Source organism: Typopeltis vanoorti, chromosome 12 (genome assembly GCF_054136105.1).
Source record: "Typopeltis vanoorti isolate ZY-2024b chromosome 12, IOZ_Tvanoo_1.0, whole genome shotgun sequence".
NCBI classification, from domain to species: domain Eukaryota; kingdom Metazoa; phylum Arthropoda; class Arachnida; order Uropygi; family Thelyphonidae; genus Typopeltis; species Typopeltis vanoorti.
In genome coordinates, this window is record NC_143560.1 from 2,458,412 (window position 1) to 2,480,816 (window position 22,405).

Sequence of the window (22,405 nt, forward strand, 5' to 3'; positions counted from 1 at the left end):
CCAGTTTTGGTCTTTTTTGTTTCAGTCACCCGTATTATGTCAATCTGTTACTTATCCAATTCCTCAGCTAGCTCCATTTCTTTGCTATTCAGGCTTCGTACGTTGATAGTACCGATCTTTAACTCTGGTGATGTTGAGTTGGGGTTTATTTTCAGATTTGTTCCAGTAGCTGACGTTTCGCTGTTCGCCCTGGTTCCCTGGCGAAAACAACGGGGGCCTTGTTTAACCGGGCGACGCCCCAGCCGGCATGAAATTTTGTCATGTTGTACCATCATTCTATATTTTGGTTTAACCAATAAGAATACAATTTGGTCGGCTAAATCCCAAATTGCCAGCCCGTCCTCGTCCGTTCAGTATCCAAGTAGATACCCAACAGGGTGCATCACGAGAAGGTGAGGATTGGACATTAGGTCAGAAGCCCTGGTCGGTTCTCCGCATTCCTTTAAAGGCTATGTGGAGGTCTCCTCTCAGTTATACAGCTTTGACCCTTAAGCACCCCCAATAGAAATAGAAATATAAGATCTGATAATGTTTGAGTCCAGACAGGTAACAGACTGATTTGGAGGAAAATTGTAGATAGGAAGTTAGTAATGTTGTAAATTTTTGATGCAGTACTGTACAGCCCTTGAGGGTACATGGCAGGAATTTGATGATGATGATGATGTGAAGTCATTAGCTTCTATATACAAGTTGCACCTGAAAATACTTCAGGCCAAACTTTGTTTGTTTACATGTGGATAAAGGATTAAACCAAGTATATAATTTCTTGGTATCTTTAATTTATAATATAACCAAGTGGAAAAACTTCCAACATCTATCTCTAATCCAGAGTATTTTAATAATAAGGTGTGACACCTTTTGGCTACTCATATAAGAAATTATGACTTTGGCATTACTTTAACCTTCATATCACCTCTGGGTTTAGCTCCCACTGACATGGCCGAAATGAAGATCAAAACCAGTCTGGGTAGTGACTCTTCTCTTAATGCATAGCATTGGGTCTGCCTGCCACTGACAAGACTTCAATAAAGGTCAGAACCGGTTGGAAGCTTGGGTGATGAATGGCAATGCTGTAGCCCGTGAAGTTTTAAGTGAGGCTTGGCTGTTGCTATTACCCTTCTAGATGAACAAATGAGCGTTTCTGACATTCTGATCCTGCAGGTCGTTCATTATTGGGTGATCCAGGGGATTTTATGAGTTTTTGGAATGGTATCCCCGCACTTAAACAAAGGGAAACCAGTCCGGTAGTGACCCTTCTCATAATGCATTATACATACACGTAAGGATATGTGCTTTGCATTATGGGATACTAAGGCAAGTAATGTGAAGTCATTAGCTTCTATATACGAGTTGCCCCAGTCCTGAAAATACTTCAGATGCAATTCCATTATCCAAGTGCATTACACTTGGATAATGGAATTTCTTGGTATCTTTAATTTACAGTGCTATCAGCAAAACTGCTGATAAGATGTGAAGTTAGTGAGAGGTATTTATGCATAAGTGGAGAGGAGTATGTGTTCAAGGGTACAGTTTCCCTAATTCTGGGTACTCCAGAATTAGGGATACCTAAACGTGAAGGTCTGATTTAGTATTAATATGATCTAATTGAAAATGTCTGTGCTTGTTCTCCTATTCAGGAAGTTGGAATTCCATATGAACTGTAAATAATGAAAAATAATGGTTTAACTTCACATTGTTTTATACTTATTATACTTATAAAATATTCTTATATTATCAAAGTTTATTACTAAAACACATCTAAAATACATTTTTTAAAGGTAATTAAATTGTTTCATTTTTAATTGTCAGGGAATTAACCGAAGCCTTAGCATCCTTCCGCAAGCCTCTTGTTGCAGCTGTAGGTGGTTGCGCTGTGGGCTTCGGGGTCACTCTGCTTACATACAGTGATATTGTTATAGCTAGTGACACTGCCACATTTCATACTCCTTATGCACAACTAGGTTATATGCCAGAGGGTGCAGGCACTCTTACTCTACCTCAAGTTGTTGGCTCAACAGTAGTAAGTATTGAGTTATAAGCTGAAGTTAACATTAAGGCATGATTTTACATTCAGACTTCATCATTTGACTTGTGATTAATATTAGTGATTAAAATTTTTTAGCAACATGGATGATCTGGTTACTCGTAAATTTGCAACTTTGTGTTCATGTGTGTAAAAGAAACTAGAATTTCAGATAAATGTTGAAGTTTCTGTAAGGAAATACCTTGAGTAGACATATTACTTACTATTATAATATTTATTTTTTATTTTTTTTTTATTTTTTATTTTTTACTAAATAAGTTAAGGAAATTACAATGTCAACTAGGATATGCATTAAAATAAATTTTAATATGCTTCAATATTTCGGCAACGTCACGTTGAGATTGTCAAGAAACTTAAGAACAAGACACGTGCACATAGGCACAACAAACAGTAAGTGAGGAAGAAGCAGGAAGCTATTATTTCTCCTAAAGTCCTGATGGTGTCCCCTAGCGGGTAATGTTGGTATTCTTGGGCGATTGGGCTGAAGCTGATTCCATGAAAAGCCTTTCATATTTGTATTTACAACAGTGTATTATTGTGGCTTTTTTCCACCGTATTCTATGGCAGGTATCCAGCGCATGGTCAGCAAGACCAGAGTGACTGTATTGGTGAAACTGGATGTAGTCCTTGTGTTCTGAAATTCTGATATTTGCTGTCCTGCCTGTTTGACCAAAGTAGGACAGCTTACAGCTGCAAGGGACCTGGTAGGTCTAGGAGGGGGGGTCTTTAGTAGAGCGGATAAAGGATGCCAATTTTTTATATGGTCTGTAACAAGAAGTTAGGTCATGTTTTTTTAGGATTTTTGTAATTTTTTTCGAGGTACCTCGGATATAGGGTATAGTGATGGATTTAGAGTAATCCTAGGACATTTGTGAATAAAGATGAGATTCCTTATTCACATGTCCCTTATTCAAATGTCCCACTCAAAGAATCCTTAGAGCTAATCCAAGCTAAATTTCCTCCCGATTTCAGTTCACAATGAACTCAGGCTCTTTTGTTTGGCAAGGAAAATTCTACAAACAAATAGAGGGGATAACCATGGGTTCTCCACTCTCCCCACCCTCGGCCAACTTTTATATGGAGACTTTTGAAGAGAAAGCCTTAAACTCTGCCCCACAAAAACCCAAAAACCAACTATTTGGCTTCACTATGTTGATGATGTGTTTGCTATTTGGCCACATGGCTCCGATGCACTCCTCTCCTTCCTAACACACTTAAACAACCAAAACCCCAGAATCAAATTCACCCTGGAAGAAGAAGAAAAAAACAACTGCCTTCCTTTCTTAGACACACTAGTCACCCGCCAGCCTGATGAAACCTTGGTTTTCTCAGTCTATAGAAAACCCACCCATACAGGCAGATACATTCACCAACAGTCCCACAACCCCTCCTCACAACAATATGGAGTCATTAAGACACTACACAACAGGGCTAAACTTATCTGTTCAAATGACAATGCCCTAACCACAGAACTAAACGACATTCTCAACACTTTCTCAGCCAATGGCTACTCCCCCCCCCCCCAAAAAAAATCCCAAAAATATTGAAACCAGTAAACCACAACCCCCCCCCTCCACCCCATTACAACAAGGATTACTCTAAATCCGTCACCATACCCTATATCCGATGCACCTCGGAAAAAATTACAAAAATCCTAAAAAAACATGACCTAACTTCTTGTTACAGACCATATAAAAAATTGACATACCTTATCCGCTCTACTAGAGACCTACCTGGTGTATACCATTTCCCTTGCAGCTGTAAGCTGTCCTACTTTGGCCAAACAGGCAGGACAGCAAATATCAGAATTTCAGGACACAAGGACTACATCCAATTTCACCAATACAGTCACTCTGGTCTTGCTGACCATGTGCCAGATACCTACCATAGAATACGGTGGAAGAAAGCCATGATAATACACCATTGTAAATACAAATATGAAAGGCTTTTCATGGAATCAGCTTCAGCCCTAAGAAACAATCCAAACCTCAACAAATTTGGCTGCATGAGGCTGCCTCAAATTTGGGAAACTACATCAGAAGACCTTCAGCCCAATCACCAAAGAATACTAACATTGCCCGCTAGGGGGCATCATCAGGACTTTAGGAGAAATAATAGCTTCCTGCTTCTTCCTCACTTACTGTTTGTTTAGGAAATTATTAGGAAATTTAACCTTAGCTTCTTCGGTGGCGCTTTGTACCTGTACTGATGATGCCTGTGATACTCGGGCGAAAATTCTACGAATAAAGAATAATTTACGTGAGTTAATTCCGTTATTATAATAGTAAGTAATAAATGTTGAACTTTACCAACCATAATCCAGCATGAGGTTGATATGCAGATAAATCTTTAGAACCAATGCCATAAAATCTCCAGGTTTGCAAGAAGAGAGAGGGAGAGGGAGAGAGAGTTTTCCTTGTTATGAATTTTTCAGATAATGCCTTGGGAAGGGGAGCATTTCAATGCTCATGTTATTACATATTTTGAAGTGATTGTTCTCCCTAATATTACTCTGACTCAGTGATACTTGATGAATATATCTAGATAGTAAACACTTGATGATTTGAGTTAGAGTTTTATTTGATCATGACATTTCTGTATTAGATGTAAGTGGTTCCCAAGATGACTGATAATCAAACAGAATACTACAAACATGTTCCAGATTAACCCTTCTAATTTTATCAATAACCCTATATCATGACCAAGATAAAAAGCCATGGAATGGGCCATTGTAAACTAACATTAACCTCTCAAACTAAATTCTCTGATGTTTGTGAGTTAAGGTTATATTATATTGTGTTTATTGTTTATGGATGTGACAGAGTAGCAAGTTGCCCAAGGTCTGTGGTTTAGTGTCATGCACAATTCCAAATCTGATCCAGAAGCATTCTGTCTCATAGAGTTACATTGGCTGGTACACTCAAGATTACAGAAGCTGAAGAAAAACAATTATATAGCAAACTTGTGCAATTTTTTTGGTTCAACCAATACCTTGAAGTTTAAAAGGAATTTCTTCAACTATCAAAGAAGTCTGGAGACTTTAGGCTGTTAAAATTCTGCTATTTAAGCAATAGAGCTTCAGAATTCCATAAAATATTGCAGACCTTCTCCAGTACTACCTAGGTTTCATCTCCCACTGTTTGGAATAAATAATTATAATTGTCCATGAATAAATTTATTCCTGAATACTACAGCATTATCTGCTTAACTCTAAGACTGCACAGCATTTGGGTGCTGATATTCTTTCCATTAATAACAATAAAATTTGGTATAAGGAAATCTTTAACTTCTTCTGTTAGTTACTTCCATAGTTAGGTACCAACAATAACACTTTGTTTAATAACTTGCTGAAGAAAAACAATCCAAGGATACCCTAAAGGATGGATTTTGCTTGTCGAATTGCATATGGTCGCCTTCCAGTAAATGGCATCAAATGCTTTTACATTGAAGATCCAATCGGTGACGTCTTTTGCAGATTGGAAGCAGTAGAACATACATTCTACAGTTCCTGCATATTTGGAACTGATTATGTGTTGGCCATTCCATTACTTACAGCAGAACAGGTTCTGTTCTATGCAATACCCCTCCACACTCACACACACACTTGTCAGCATGGGAAGAGAATTTTGATTTTTATAATTAATGATTTAAAATATGATTTATGAAAGTCAAGAAAAATTGTGGATTTGAAAACCAGTAATATGACACAAATGCTTTATTGTTCAGTCTAAAGATTTTTGTACTTAGAAAGAAGCATTCTAAGAGATACCAAGTTTTTGGCTAGGTGGTGTAGACCTCTCACGTTATGCAATAGTCACCTGAGGGATACAAAATTCTGTTTATTTTAATTATGAGAGGTTTTAAAAGGCTCCACCCTCTTAGTTCACTGCGGTCTTATGGTCAACTGTAAGGATGAAGAGCAACCTCAGGCAGAGAAGGCCAATTCAAGGCAGTTAACTTAGATAAGACTAACCACTTGGTGGTACGAGTCATCTCCAGATTTTAGTTTCAGTTGATCTTTTGGTTGTCCAACTGCATGAGACTGGGGGGGGGGGCGAATAAAAGCCTTTGACTACATGATGATATAAAAGAGCTAAGGACTTTCTCCCTCCCTCCCTTCCAACTATCCATCCGTCGTTTTTTTCTTCTAATACTATCAAGCTCTTTTTCATTCCTATACTAACTTCTCTACACCTATGGCGAACACCCCTTTATTTATTTATTTTTCTTTTTTTACCTCAGTAAAGGTTGAAACCAGAGATTTTTTTATATTAATTCCATACATGAGCGGTCACAGTAAAAGACCTCTTTTACTGTGATGGATTAGGTGAATATGATTTTTTTTTTTTTTTTTTTTTCATGTTAATCTGTGCATCCAGTTTCACTAGTGTATGGAAGTTTACACACACACATTTAACTTGGTATATTTCTGGATGTGATGGGGAAATTTACTTAATAAATGTTTTAGTTTTGTAGGAGGTTTAAGATAGCTTTTATGTTATATTTCTTTAGATTTCAACTTCCTTTTTCTGATATTTCTTTAATCTAGAGCAGGGATCAGCAAACTTTCGAGACAGAAGAGCCAAACCTGTCCCTCACAACAATTTAAAAATTATTCGAGAGCCATAAATATATTTTTACAAATAAGGAAAATTTAAAGTAACATTATAGTAAATTTATAGTAATATATAACAAGTTATAATATTAATTATAACTTGTTATATATTAAGCATTGAAAAAGCAGTATTTCCCTTGCCTTGTAATTTACGATTGAGCTAATTCAGTTCTGATGTAATGTCCACCATAAAAGATGCAAAACACTTTAACATGTTGCCTCTGAAAGCCATTGAACCCTGTTGTACTGGAGAAGATCTAAATACTCACTCTCCATTTCGCTTAGCAACTCTTTAAATTGTCAATGGTTAAGTCCCCTTGCTATAATGGTGTTGGTAATCTTAATTACCAATTCCATAATTTTACCAATTTCTTCTGTAAATGTTTATACACAAAGTGCCTCCTGGTGGAGTATACAATGGAAAGTAATCACTTCATGATTAATTTTTCCTTTTAAAATTGAAACAAAACCCTTTTTCACTCTCATCATACTTTTTGCACCATCGGTTGCAATTGACACAATTTTATTGAGTGGGATATGATTTTTTTCCATGCATTCAAGGACAGCATTTGCTATGTCCTCTCCACGCGTTTGGCCTTTGAGTGGCAATAATCCCAGAAGTTCTTATCTCAGACCCTCAGATGATACATACCCCCCCCCCCCCACAAAAAGGGAAACTTGGGCTGTGTCCTTGATGTCGCAAGACTCATCTACCGCAATTGATAAAGCTGAAGCTAATTTAACGTCTTAGACTTGTTGGTTGGTCATTTGAGGACATTATAACTGTCCTATCTGCTACTGTTTTGGCAGATAACGGTATGTTTTTAATTTTATTTAAAATCTCTGCTTTGTTTTTGAAATCCCAAAAAAGTTCTTCAGGCGCATTAACAAAACAGCATTTTATGTTGTTTTGTTTATTCACAAAACAACCATTCACAGATGTATTCACCATCTGTGAATGGTTTTCCTCTCTTAGCGATCTCTTGACTCACTATGAAGCTTGCAATATTAACATCATTGGTAGACTCTCTCCAATAAATAAATACAGAACTTGATTTTTCAACATTTTTCTGAAGTTCTTCAGCTGTTCTCTTTCTTTTGTCAATATTCTGGCAAATGTGGCATGTTTTGTCATGAAGTATCTCTCCAAATTTGACTTTTTGTTGTGCACCAGTTTTTCTTGCCAAATAAGACAGGTTGGAAGGCCATCTGAGTTCGAGATAAACGCAAAAGATTCAGTCCATTCAGTGTCACGATGCTCATCTGTTGTTTTTCTTAGTTTTTTTCTCCATAGCCATGTTGAAAAGCACCCTAAACAATATATTTTATTTAACATGTTATATAAATACATTATATTTATTCAAAATAATAAATGACAATAAGTTGAAAATATAATAAAAACGAATCTCTCCAGTAACACGTTTTATTGTAACAGTTGCACGTGAAATAAAACACGGTGCGGTAAATCGCCACCATCAACGTGTCTAAATATAATAAAACCAATATTATATATATATATATATATATATATATATATTTATTTAAAATTATATATATATTATTATAATTGCCTTTATAATAATAGTAATTGCCAGGTTGCTTTTATCACCTTAATGCAGTTTCTGGATGTACCCAGCCAAAAGAGAATATTAAGTTGCAGAAACAGCAAAGCGACATGGACTCCGCTTTCACATTTCGCCATTGCCAACGTTGCCTTGCCCAGTAGAGGGCGCCCATGCGCTCACTTATTAGTCACTTTGTTGCTCTGCAAATGACCTCAGATGTCGAGGCACCCTAAAACCTAATCCTAATTAGTCACCATTATGAGAATAAAATCCTTTAAAAATTTTGTAAATGAAACTATGATAGTTTTATTTTCTTTTTCAATTTTACTTCAGAGCCACATGTACATACCCAAAGAGCCACAGTTTGCCGACCACTGATCTAGGGGATAGATGTAGCTTTGCTGAAATCGTTTTTCTTTTGATTGTGTTATCTTTTCATCAAATATGTTATCAGTTTTCTTTTTATTGTATCCATTTTTAAAAAAGGTGGTTCTAATCCTCGCAGTTCTCTTTTTGAGATCATTATAATTTTGTGATAATGATTGCAAATATTGTACTGTGATGGAACATGGAGATTTCAGATCTGGAAGAAAATCACCATGCTTTATCACAGTAAATTTTAATAAGAAACACCGTTTTTGGAATCTCCAGTGGCACTCAGAAATCAACCATATTTAAACAAACATGGTTCCAAGAAACTTCCCAAAATTTGGGAAACATTAATTGTCAGAGGTCCCAAATTAAATCCTAGGCTTCCTACAGAATTGCCCTTAGAGGGGGGGGGGGGGGTTTCACCACCTAGATAGCACTTTTGAGTCATAGCCACGTGTTTCATTTAGTATTGTGTTGCTTTTGTGTGTTTGTGTTACAAGTGTTAATTATAATCCCTGAAGATGTCTCAGTGACTGAGTTGAAATATTGGAAGCATTCAACAGTTTTTAATCCTTTCTTAGTGCTGTCAGTACTTCATTAAACCTCCAACATCAGTCACTGAATGTTTCCTTGTTTGAAATGACCATCTTTCTCTTTTAATCAGATTTTATATTTCAGTTCACAGAACATTCAGTTTAAAGAAATTATATTCTGAATTCACTTTTGTTGTTTAAATCCAAAAATGTTCTTTATGAAAAGCAAAGCACTGTGAAACATACTTATTCAAATCCTAAAAAAGCATTCTTTTGGTCGGTTGATTCTTCATATTATGCCAAAGCCAAAAGCATTCTCTAAGCTATAACAGCTGTTTTATTTTCTTTACATTAATTTTATTGCAGAGCTCTACCACCATTTTATGGAAGGAACCATGAACAACAGGGCATATGGATATTTTCTATTCTTTTATGTCTTTAATTGTATGTTTCAACAACTTCTAAGTCAAATGACTGCATAATGGTATTTAGAAATATTATCATCTGTTGGTGTGAGGCAGACCATCATCCTGCTTATTGGAAGTTTAAAATGGATAAAATGTATCTTCCTTGATCTTTATAGCAGAACATCCAGATATATCTAAATCTTAACTCATCATCTTGCCATATGTTTATAACTTTTTTTTTTTTTGGTAGGATTATCAGAATACTTTACCTTTGGGCCTCCTCAATCAAATTTTAGATGTTTCCCAAACTCTCTGATAGCAAATAAATTCTTTTATCTGATATGCAACATCATTATATTCCAATTTCTAGTGTGCTTGATGCAAGTCTAATACTGAAACCAAAATATATTGACAGAAAATTGAATTACTAAGTACTAAATGAATTAGAATGAAAACTGGTTAACAACCAGTTTCATTCTAATTCATTTTGAATTGAAAAATTTATTAACAAATATTAACCAATTTAAGTCAGTGTGATTGTAAGAATAACCTTAAGAAAATCCATCATTTGGTCTGCCCACTGACTTCTGCAATTGGTTAGCCAGCTTTCTGCCTAGATGCTTACTGCAAGTGATGGTGGATGGCTTGTTATCTTCTATCTATACAACTAATGCTGGGTCCCACAAGGCTCTGTTCTCTCTTGTCCACTCTCTTCCTTCTATATATAAACGATCTACTCCAGCTGACTGCCAGTCCAGTACACAGTTTTGCTGATGACAGCACATTCCACTCCTTTTCATTTGACAAACCCTGCAAAGCACAAATCACCACAACCAGAATGCTAATCTCTACTACCTTAAATTCCAATCTTCAAAACATTCATCAATGGAGTTTGGATAACACCATCAACTTCAATGCCAGCAAAACACAGCTATGCATTATTTCTCACAAAAAAAAGAACCCTGTTCTTCCAATCTTACCCTTGACAATACTCAAATCTCTATTCAAGATAAGATTCACATTCTCGAAATAACTCTAACCTCAATTACTTAAATAAAGAGCCAATAGGCTTCACTTCAGCGATGTAACATTATTTAAATTAAGGGGATATTAAATCCCACATTATTTCAAAGCTGAATAAGAAACTCAAAGATAGGAATCAAAGAGTTTCATGCTGAATATAGCAAACTATAAAAGTTTCGGCGGATTGTAGCGTAAGCTAAAGCACATAATTCAACACTTGGGCAACTCGTAGCAAAGGTGGGTAAAGTTTTCTGATCACTATTTTTAGTATTTCCCATAATGTAAAACACATCTCCTAGAAGATGTATGATATTATACATTGTGGTGGAAGGCCACTACCCAGACCGGTTTCGACCTTTATTGAGGTCTCATCAGTGAGTAGGTAGACCTAGATAATACTGAGGTTATAGCAAAGAGAACTTATATACTTTGCTATACAAGTTGTCAAAAAGGCACACTCATATAATGTGGGATTTAATATCCCCTTAATTTAAATAATCTAACCTCAATGTCTCTTAGCACAAACATATCACAAATATTGCCACCTCTGCATCCAAAAAATTAGACTTTCACTCAAGGCATTACTTCAACTCCAAAACAGCTCTTAACCCTATACAAATCACAAATCAACTGACCATTGAATACTGCTCTCATATGGGGTGGTGCCTCTAAGAGCACCCTGAAAATACTGGATTCTATAAGAAAAGAGCAGTTAGATTTGTTGACGACCCCTCTCTCACCAATACATTCCACTCACTTTCGCACAGGTGTTCAGTCTCTGCAGCCTGCATCTTCTGTAAATACTTCTTTGGCCACTGTTCACCAGAATTGGCATCAATAATTTCTCCTCCCCTCTTTGCAAACATTTGCTGCAGCTAACCAAATGCCCCACAGTTCAACTCCAAACCCACAGAACAAATTTCTTCACTTCTTCGTTTATCCCTTCCACTGCTTCTTTCTGGAACATTCTTCCACCATGTGTTTCCCAAGGAATACAGTCCACAGCTTTTCAAATCAAATGTGAACACGCTCCTTATTGCCCATCCACTGTACTATCATACTATAGATTAACCAGCCTCTTGTGGATGGGTTCTCCACACACACAAAAAAAGGCATGTCAGTTCCAGAAAATAAGTAAATATCTATATAATTAAAATTAAAGGCAAATAATTAGGTAACTAAATGTCACTGATTACATTTAGCTGCCCTACCAGATGAAATGGATCAACTATATGAACTATCATACAGCTTTTCAACGAAAAACAGCCAGTGACTGTCTGGGTTTTGTAATGCAGCATCCCTACTTGACTTTTAATCTTTTAACATGTTGACCGCCATGACATTTAATATATATAGTTCCAGAAATGGGTCCAGTGGATCCAAAGTCCATTTTACATACAGTGTGTTATTCTCTATACTATATATCATCCATGAGTTGAATGACATGCTACTGTTGTCAAGTTTTGGTAGCACCTTCCAGTGGTTGACTAAGTGGGTCAGCATATTAATAGTAGAACCATTAATGAATTAGCTACAAAAAGAATTATTATGGGGGACTGAAAAGTTCTGATGAACACCTAGAATAAAAATGATATTAAAGCAACTGATATAACCACAAGAAAGACCATATCTTAAAACCCTTTAACTCCAATGTTTCATCAAATTGTAATAATTTGATCTTTTTCTTTTAGGATGTATATAAGAAGACCTGTCAGAGGGTTTGAAGACACAGATGTGCAGACCATCATAACTTTTTTCATGCCGCAAGAAAAGTCTGCAATTGACATTCACTAAACTTTGTGTGAGGCATTATGGGACTGTTTCCCTGAATATTCAACAGTTGCCATATGGGTAGTCAAGTTTAAAACTGGGCATCCTGAGACAACAAATGCCTCCAGGTCAGGAAGACATTCCACAGTAATCACACCTTGAAACATCGATGTAGGGCATGCCATGATCCTTGTTGAGACAAATACCAACCAAAAGCATTGCAAAGACTCTGGGGATATCCAGGGAATGAGTTGGGATGATCCCAACTCATTCCCTGGATATCATTTGGACAACATTTGGACATGCAGAAGCTCTCAATGAAGCTTGTCCCCCAAACTATAACTGAGACATTATAAGACTATATAAATGATACATTTGAATGCCAACCAACAGAGAGAATGTGTGCTGTCATCTCAATGGATTTTGGGTCATTTTGAGAAATCAGGTGCAAATATTTTGTCTCATATTGTGACTGTTGATGAAGCATGGCTTCATCACTATGACCCATAGACCAAACAACAGTCAATGGAATGGAGACACAAGTTTTCTCCATGGCTAGCCAAGTAAGTTCCGAACCCAAAATTCAGCAGAGAAGGTTCTTGCCATTGTCTTTTGGGATATGGATGGTGTAACCCTCTTTTGAGATACTAATAACCTCAAAAAAAAAATGAAACTGTTACAGCAACAGTTTATCTAACAGCTCTGAAGGAAAAATGCTGCGCGAAACTGAGCAGACTTGTTGCTTTTGCAAGACAATGCGCCTGTTGGCACCCATCATGAAACCCAACACACAACTTGGTCTTTCGATGTCTGCCTCACCCATCCTATTCCAGACCTGGCCCCATCTGAGTATTTCCTATTCATAAATTTAAAGAAACACACGAAAGGAACAAAATTTACCACAGATGATGAAATCATATCTGCAGCTGAGGACTGGTTTGTGCAACAACTGAAAGACTTTTTTTCTCAGAGGATTGCAAATGGCAAAGCAGTGTTGTAGCAAGTGTATAACACTTAGTGGGGAATATGTAGAATAATTTGTAAGTTACATAGTTCTACCTCAATTCTTTCATGGGGATTATCACAACTTTTCAACACACCCTCATATAACAGTTATAGTTATACTTTAATCATAACAAAGGTTAAACCTTTGAGATCATGTGACTTAAAGTAAGCTGTTGTACTTGAAATTTCCTGTATCAGAAATTATCTAAAATATATCAGAAATTTGAATGTGTCATTCAGTATTTTAACTTATTGTTATGCATTATTTATTTTTTGTTTGTTCACAAGAGAGAAAAATTAATTTTGCTTTGAAAGTCTGTGTATGTGTGGGTGGGGAGAGTTATATCGGCTGCAGAAATCTGACATAGATCAATCTTATCAGTAAATTTGTTACTGAAATATGTGCAGTCTTTTATTTTTCAAATCAGTGCAATGGGGAAGGATATATATACAATGTTATTCTGATACTTTCTTACTGGACATCAGACTGAAATTATTTTTATTCTGTTTATTTTAGTTTTCTCAAACATAATTCACTCTTAGATATTTTTTAAGACACTATTATCCAGTGGTGTAGCAGGGCTTTTGTCACCTGGGACGGTCCCTGAGTTTGTCGCACCTCTCAATACACACAAAATACTACAATAAAGAGTCAAAACGACATATAGGGAAATAAATTAAAACACTATGTTTATTTTTGAAATAAAACTTTAATTTCGACATTCTAAAATGTTATTTTGCTTGCTTTTCTGTCAGCAAAATCGTCGATGACATTGGCAAAGTCTATTTCATAGTCTTCTTCTTCTTCTTCTGCAGCTTCTCCTACTTAAGTGGGGTCACTGTTGATGATGAGTCTCCTCCACATCCTCCTGTCTTGGGCTGTCACCACATCCAAGTTCTTCATCCTCAAGTCCTCTTCTACCAGCTCCCTCCATCTCTTCTTTGGCTGCCCACGCTTCCTCCTTCCTTGCACATCTATCTGCATGACACTTCTTCCCACATATTTGTCCTCCCTCCTCATCACATGACCAAACCATCTCAACCTTGCCTCCTGTATCTTCACTCCTAAGTTCGTAACTTTCACTGTTCCCCTCACATAGTCATTTTTCAGACGATCCTTTCTGGTCACACCGCACATCCACCTAAGCATTTCTCATCTCTGCTACTTCCATCCTGCTGATGTTATTTTTCCTCAGGGTCACAGTTTCTATAGAATACATCATAGCTGGCACCCTCTTATCGCATAACACTCCAGCCATCTCCCTCCAGTTCCTCCAACCTGCTTGTATCCTGCATCCCACTTCCTTCTCAGCTCCTCCATCTTCTTCCACTGTTGAACCTAAGTATCTAAAGACCCTCACCTTCCTGATGACATTTCCTTCTGGCTCCAGATCTGTCTCCTGGCCGCTGCCCACTGTGCAACACATATACTCTGTCTTACTTCTGCTCAGTCTCATACCTCTCTCTTCCATTACTTTTCTCCATCTTTCCAGTTAAGTTCCCACTTCTTCTCTTGAATCTGCACACAGCAAGATGTCATCTGCATACAACATTGTCCAAGGCGCATCTTCTCTCCACCTCCATCACAATGTTAAACAGAAACGGACTTAATGCTGACCCTTGATGCAAGCCAACTGTTACTTGAAAACTTTCTGTCTGTCCCAGACAGGTCCGAAGACTTGTCTTCACATTTCTGTACATCTCCCGCAACAACCTGACATATTTCTCCGGAACCTTCTTCTCCCTCAGACACTTCCAGACTTCTTGCCTTGGCACTCTATCGTATGCTTTCTCCAGATCAATAAATGCCAGATGTAGCTCCCGTTGTTTCTCTCAAAACTTTTCCATCATTTGCCGTAACCCAAAGATAGCATCTGTTGTTGATCTACCAGGCATGAAGCCAAATTGTTCCTTTGCAATCTCCACCTCCTTCCTCAATCTTCCATCAAGAACCCTTTCTAGGATTTTCATTGTGTGGGACATCAACTTTATTCCTCTGTAATTTTTACAGTCTTGTGCATCCCCTTTACCCTTGTAGATGGGGACAAGAGTACTCTCCCTCCATTCCTCAGGTATATTTTCCTGTTGGCAAACTTTCATGAACAGGTCTACAGCAGGTCAGTTCCCTCTTCCTCCAGTGCCTTCCATGCCTCCACTGGAATCCTGTCGAGGCCCACCGATTTTCCATTCCTCATCCTCTTCATGGCCTCCATCACTTCCACTCTACTGATGTACTGCACCATCCCCCTCAAAGTGTTCAAAGTGCTACCCCATCTGCTATTATCAAATGACATTCATTGAAATAAATATGATTTGAGCTTTACTTATTTTTTATCATCTTGCAAAATTAGTATATTTATATAGATATATATAAATGTGTATATGTCTGTATGTTTAGTCTTATACAGATATATATTCTTGTTCTTATGCCCAGTTTAGACATATTGCTCTGCTTGTATGAACAGTGATGTTAAATTGCAGTACTGTATTTTCTTTTTGATTTTAAGGTGGATTTTTAAAATATCACAAATTTATATACAATAGTATTTCATAACTTCAACTTAAAAATGTAGTAGATGATTTCTGTAGGATACTCATTTCATTAATAATATCCAGTGCTTAATCACAGGAAACTGTATTATTGAAATTTGAAATGTCTGAGTGTATCATAAAACATAAACATGTACAGATTGATTTAAAATGTATGTTAATTTTGAAGTACCGTATTTTTCGATAGATAACGCGCACCTAATGTATAATGCGCACCCCAACATTTTCATCACTCCTTTTGCTGTATAGATAATGCGCATGTGCCAACTAGTGGTAGAGTTAGGAAGTACAGTCAGAGAACAGAGGAATTCTTTAAAAACACGTGTGTTGCTAATAGCAGTGGTCGACATGGAAGACAGAAGTACTTCGTAGAGAAAATCCTACACATGATGAATGGCATCTATGAATATAACAAAACAGGGCAGATGAAAAGAACGTCATATAAAGATATAGTTACGTGGATTGTAGAAAGTTGGGCTGCTGTAAGTGAAAACTGTGTTAGAAATGGTTTCATTAAAGCACAAGGGAATGCAGTGGTGTCCAGTGATAATGATTATGAAGCTGAAGAAATACCAAACGGAATTTTTAACACAATTGATTCTTTCAATATTGAGTCTGATGAAGAATTTTTTGGATTTGAATAGTGTAATGTTCAATAAATATTAAGTAATACTTCTACCTTAGTTTTGTTATTACATTTGATTTACCTCTCATACCTTTCAAATGTATACCGCTCATGTTAATTTTTAACGAATTTAGACTTTTTTGTATAGATAACGCGTGTGTTATCTATCGAAAAATACGGTATTTGGGTTAAATCCCCCTTCCATCCCCATGCACACAACTTGAATTCTAAATTGGCACTTTGTCTAATTTCGTACTAGTTTTACTTTCTTCAGATTATATATCACATCACATCATGTCATATTATATCACTATTTTCAATATAAAGAAATAAAGTAACAGTATTGATATATGCGTGTATCTGCTGAAGAGGCACGCACTTCTGAAACTGGATTACAGTATTACTTAGTGAGAATACTGAACAGTTGAAATTATTATTTATTTATTTTACAAATAAATATTCTTGTTGCATTTTGTCAATACAAAAATGCATTTCACATTCAGATCATAAAAATAAAATATTGTTTTCAGTGTTTTTTTCAGATAAAACTAAAAACTGAGACATTTGAATGATTTTGAAAAACTGATTTTCCAAAACAGTAAAGTGCACGGAGTTTTTTTCACTATTTTCAGTCAATGAATGTTGAAAACCATTATAAGAATCATATCATTTTCCAACCAATAGGCTGTAGGTTTGAATCTCACTATATTATTATTATTATTACCTAACACTTCCAGGGAGTCCAAAGACTCATTGAGGGAGGGTGCCGACCCTAGAACTCTCTCTGTCTCCAACAACTACAACGAACTGCAACTACAATCATCTACATCAGTGTTTCTCAAACTTTTTTTGCCTACGGAACACCTCACAAATCTTGAAATTTTCACGGAACACCTTGGTTATTTTGTAATGTATAAATTAATAATTAATTGGTAATTTAGCTGATTTTTTATTATTAATCAATAATTGATAATTATTGATTAATAATTATCAATTATTAAATTGATTTGTGCTGACAAATTAATTTAAAAATGACAAATTCCAGAACTTCTTGCGGAACACCTATTTACCTTCCGCGGAACACCGGTTAAGAACCACTGATCTACACCAACGCAATCTACCGCCCATCATTACCACTAGTGTTTTCACAGACAATCACAAACATCCATGCCCACGGCAGGATTCGAACCCACAGCCTTTTGGCCGAGTGGTCAGCGTATCTGACCACTCGGCCAACCAGGCCAGCATAGACATCAAACCCTATAGCTTATGCCTATGCCGGCCTGGTGTTGGCCAAGTGGTCAGCGTATCCGCTCTCCAGCCAAAAGGCTTCATGTGTGTGTATGTATATAAAACTGTTTTTAGAATTATTCTTTACTGAATTATTACAAATTTTACAGCTTTGGAAAGGAACGAGAAGCATAGTATATTGCTTGGATATGCTGGATGCTTCCTAGTTTTGTCTCTTTTAAAACCAATTTTGGTTTTGTAATATGTGTTATAATCTGCTTGCAACTTTTTTCTTGTGAAGTATAATTTACTTAATAACTAACTGAAAGAAATCACCACAGTTATCTCTTATCCAGAATATTTTAATGACATCGTGAAACACCATTCATTTATGATGGAAAATATGACTTTTGTATTGTATTAGTTCTCAGTATCTCCACAGATCTAGTGCCCACTGATGTGAAACCCTCATAATTGAAATTGATCTGTGTAGTTATCCTACCCATAATTCATGGCAATACATACAGGGTGTTCGGGATAAATTTGACATATTTATAATTAATTATATTTTTCCGTAAGTTACATGTATTAACACACACTTCTCTTCATTTAAAAGTTTGGACCCTTCTTCATTCATATACAAGATGTCAGAAAGGATGGATAGCTGGAACCCACCTGAATCATGGAAGAGAATAACTTGTATCATGATGATTCGTGCCCGCCATCAAAATAAGGATATTACGACTGCTGCCCAATGCTCCCTGAATACAGTAAAAACAATCAGGCATGAACTAGAGACTTGCAATGGTGACTACGAGGATGTAGCAAGAAGAAAGATCCCTAGCAGACGATCTGATTGCGTTCGTACAGCAGAATTCCTCGCAAATCTGCAGGAACAGGTGTTGAAGAACCCTGGCATTGGAATTCGGGCTTTGTTCGTGGAGTTGCTAACTATAGTCAAGCCCTGGATAACAAGGGTAGCCAATGGTAGGCCGTATGTATGGCAGCAGGATTCGGCCCCTTGCCACACCTCTGGGAAAAGTCAAAAATGGTTGTCTGAAAATTTCTACGACTTCACCAGTCCAAATGTTTGGCCTCCAAACTCCCCAGACCTTAACCCCATGGATTATTTTGTATGGGGCGCAGTTGAAAAAGACACCAATCGCACTTCCAGTAATACAAAAGCCCAGTTAATGGATAAAATTAAAACAGTTTTTGCGGCCCTTCCCAGGGAGACTGTAGCATCAGCTTGTTCGAGGTTCCGAAGCAGAATTGAAGCTGTGATCGATGCTAATGGTGGTTATTTTGAGTAAATCTTGTTGATAGTATTGTAATTAACTCTGCCTGTAATGTTTTTTTGTCAATTCATTAAATTTAATAGATACAAAGAAGATTTTCTTTTTCCTTACGAAACTGTCAAATTTATCCCGAACACCCTGTATAACCAAAAGGGAACGTGCTGTGCATTTAATGGGATACTGAGGCATTTTTGATTATGGTAGATAGGCTTATACGTTGGTTACCCATAACTATTATTTTTCAGGAAATAACAATGCATACTAAAATATTAATCATAAAAATTTTAATTAATACTTTCTTACGAGGGTTGTTCGATAAGTCCGTTCAAAAGTAAAGAAAACAATTTTTTTGGGACAAACAATTTTTTTTTTTTTTCAACACAGTCTCCTTTAAGGTCTATACACTTAGTCCAACGATGCTCGAGTTTTTTGATCCCATCCATATTGTGATTTGCCCAACTCTTCAAAATAGGCAGTTGTTTCGGCAATCACCTCAAAATTTGATCGAAATCTCTTTCCTGCCAGCCATTTTTTCATGTTTGAAAACAGATAGTAGTCTGAGGGAGCCAAATCTCGAGAGTAGGTGGGATGCGAAGCCTAAATCAAACAATTTTGCAGTCACAATTGCAGAAGAGTGAGTGGGTGCATTGTCGTGGTGAAAAATAATCTTCTTTTTCGCCAAGTGGGTCGTTTTTCCTTTATTTCATGATTTCAATGATCCAGCAAAGACTCATAATACACTCCGGTAATTGTTTTGCTCTTTTCCAAGAAGTCTATGAAGATTATGCCACGAACATCCCAGAAGACGGTGGCCATAACCTTTCCTGCTGAAGGAATGGTTTTCGCTTTCTTTGGTGCAGATTCCCCACTTGCAGCCCATTGTTTCGACTGTTCCTTGGTCTCAGGCTGGTTGTGATGAATCCATATTTCATCCACTGTTACGAAATGACGCAAAATTTCCTCTGGATTCCGTTGAAACAGCTTCAAGCTGTCCTTGCAACAGTTCACGCTTTGACGCTTTTGATCCAGTGTGAGCAAACATGGCAACCATCTTGCGGATAGTTTCTCATATGCAAACGTTCATGTAAAATATTATGTACGTGGTCATTTGAGATGCTCACAGCCTTAGCAGTTTCACGCACCTTCACTCTTCTATCATCCATCATCATATCATGGATTTTTTCAATAATTTCTGGAGTAGTGACCTCAACAGGGCATCCAGAAGGTTCAGCGTCACTTGTGCTCATATGGCCACTTTGAAAGTTACTAAACCACTTATAAACTATTCTAATCGAAGGTGTAGACTCACCATAATGTTTATCAAGCTTAGCTTTGGTTTCTTGGGCCATTTTCCTTTCAAAAAGTAATGTTTAATCACTACACGAAATTCTTTGTCATCCATTTTTCACAAATCACGGTACTTGATTGATTCAAATGAACGCCAAACACAGAGTAATAGATCTGTCTGACTGAAACTTAGTGTGTGATCCTACAACAGCTGCCAGCAACTAAAAATAACCTCGATACGTACTGGTGGCACTATCTCTTAGACTTTGCATGGATTTATCGAACAGCCCTCATATATTTTGGCAATGTTACATTTCCATCATCAGTGATCACAAAAAGCATTGTGCATAGTTTATTGTTTATTCAAATACCCAGTTCAGGAGTTTTGATAACGTATTTGTGTTTTAATGAATACAGACATTGTTTAGTAAATAAAGTAATTTCCAAATTCCCGTTCATAAATTGAGTTTGTGTTTTGTGAATTCTCCTTTATGCATTTATTTTGGATGATAATAATAATAATATTATATGTAAATGTTTATTATACAATTTGAAAATATTTACAAGAAAAAGTATATACTATCATTCATTCTTTCATAAAGAATTTTAATAACTGGCTTGCTCGACTTTAAAACATTAACAACCAACTCACTAAATTTGAAAAATTTTAACAACCGGCTTGCACGAGCCAATCCCAACACACCAATGCTTGTAACTATTATTTTTCAGGAAATAACAATGTACTATGTTAATCATAAAGATTTTAATTAATACTTTCCTATATTTTGGTAACATTACATTGCCATCATTAGGGATCATAAAAAAACTATATGCACATGCAAGCACTAACACTGGCCAAATGAGGCCGAAGGAAGGCAACTAAAGTTATGTGGCGAGAATCCTAAATAGTGCCCCCTAGTCTGCTAAATTGGGTATGGTCTCGGTCATTGGCCTAAAGATCTGAGGATTAATGTTTCCCAAATTTGTTGAGGTTTGGAAAGTTTTTCAGGGCTGAGGCAGATTTGAAGAATAGCCTTTCATATTTGTATTAGCTGCAGTGTAATAAAGTAGCCTTCTAGCATATCCTGTTGTGGATTCCCAAAGCATGGTCAGCAAGTCCTAAATGGCTGTATTGGTGGAACCATATGTAAACCTTTATGTTCAGAAATTCTGACATTGGCTGTCCTTCTGTTTAGCTGTAGTAGGACAGTTTGTAACTGCAAGAAACCTGATAGGTCTAGGGAAAGTGGCTGATCGTTGGTTGAGCAGATAAGAGATGCCAATTTTTTATGTGGTCTATAAGTGGGTTGTAAGCAGTGGTGTGTTGGTAAATTTTTAACAACCAGCTCGTTTTATGAAAAATTTGATTCTTCACAAAGTTCTATTGTATCTTCAGATGTTTCTGCTTCTTCAAATTTTGTCCTTTTAATGTTTAAGAAGTTTTGTTCTATTTAATTATTTCAACTGCAAAACTCTAACCCCGATTAAAATTATTTTAATTATTAAAAAAAAAAAAAAAAAAAAAAAAAGAAATAAAAACATATTAAAGAAAATTTTCCTATATTACCTACAACTTACCTATTATCAAATGAAATCCTGAACAAAAAAAAAAAAAAACTAATATTACCCTCATAGTCGATCAAACTGTAGCCGTCGCAACGAATTTTTGTATTTATCAATAGTGCAACAACTTTGCATTTTGAAATTTGCTGAAAAATAAGGCATTATTGTTTATTCAAATACCCAGTTTGGGAGTTTTGATAACGTGTTCGTGTTTTAATGAATACAGACATTGTTTAGTAATCGTTTCCAAATTTCCATTCATAAATTGAGTTTGTGTTTTGTGAATTCTCCTTTATGCATTTATTTTTGATAATAATAATAATATATGTAAGTGTTTATTATACAATTTTAAAATATTTACGAGAAAAAGTATATACCACCATTCATCATCTATCCTTTCATAAAGAATTTTAATAACTGGCTCGCCCGACTTAAAAACATTAACAACTGGCTCGCTAAATTTGAAAAATTTTAACAACTGGCTTGCACGAACCGGTCTCCCAACACACCACTGTTTG

General features: G+C 36.4%; 1 protein-coding gene across 2 annotated transcripts in view; it reads left to right on the forward strand.

Moving 5' to 3' along the window:
* LOC150100547 (uncharacterized) overlaps positions 1-22,405 on the forward strand; it is a 237,005-nt gene that overhangs the window by 166,977 nt on the left and 47,623 nt on the right. For both annotated transcript variants that reach the window (XM_090401662.1, XM_090401661.1), the window contains exon 6: positions 1,810-2,020. In XM_090401662.1, the coding sequence (XP_090257788.1) occupies positions 1,810-2,020 (211 nt within the window). The remainder of the gene's footprint in view (positions 1-1,809; positions 2,021-22,405) is intronic.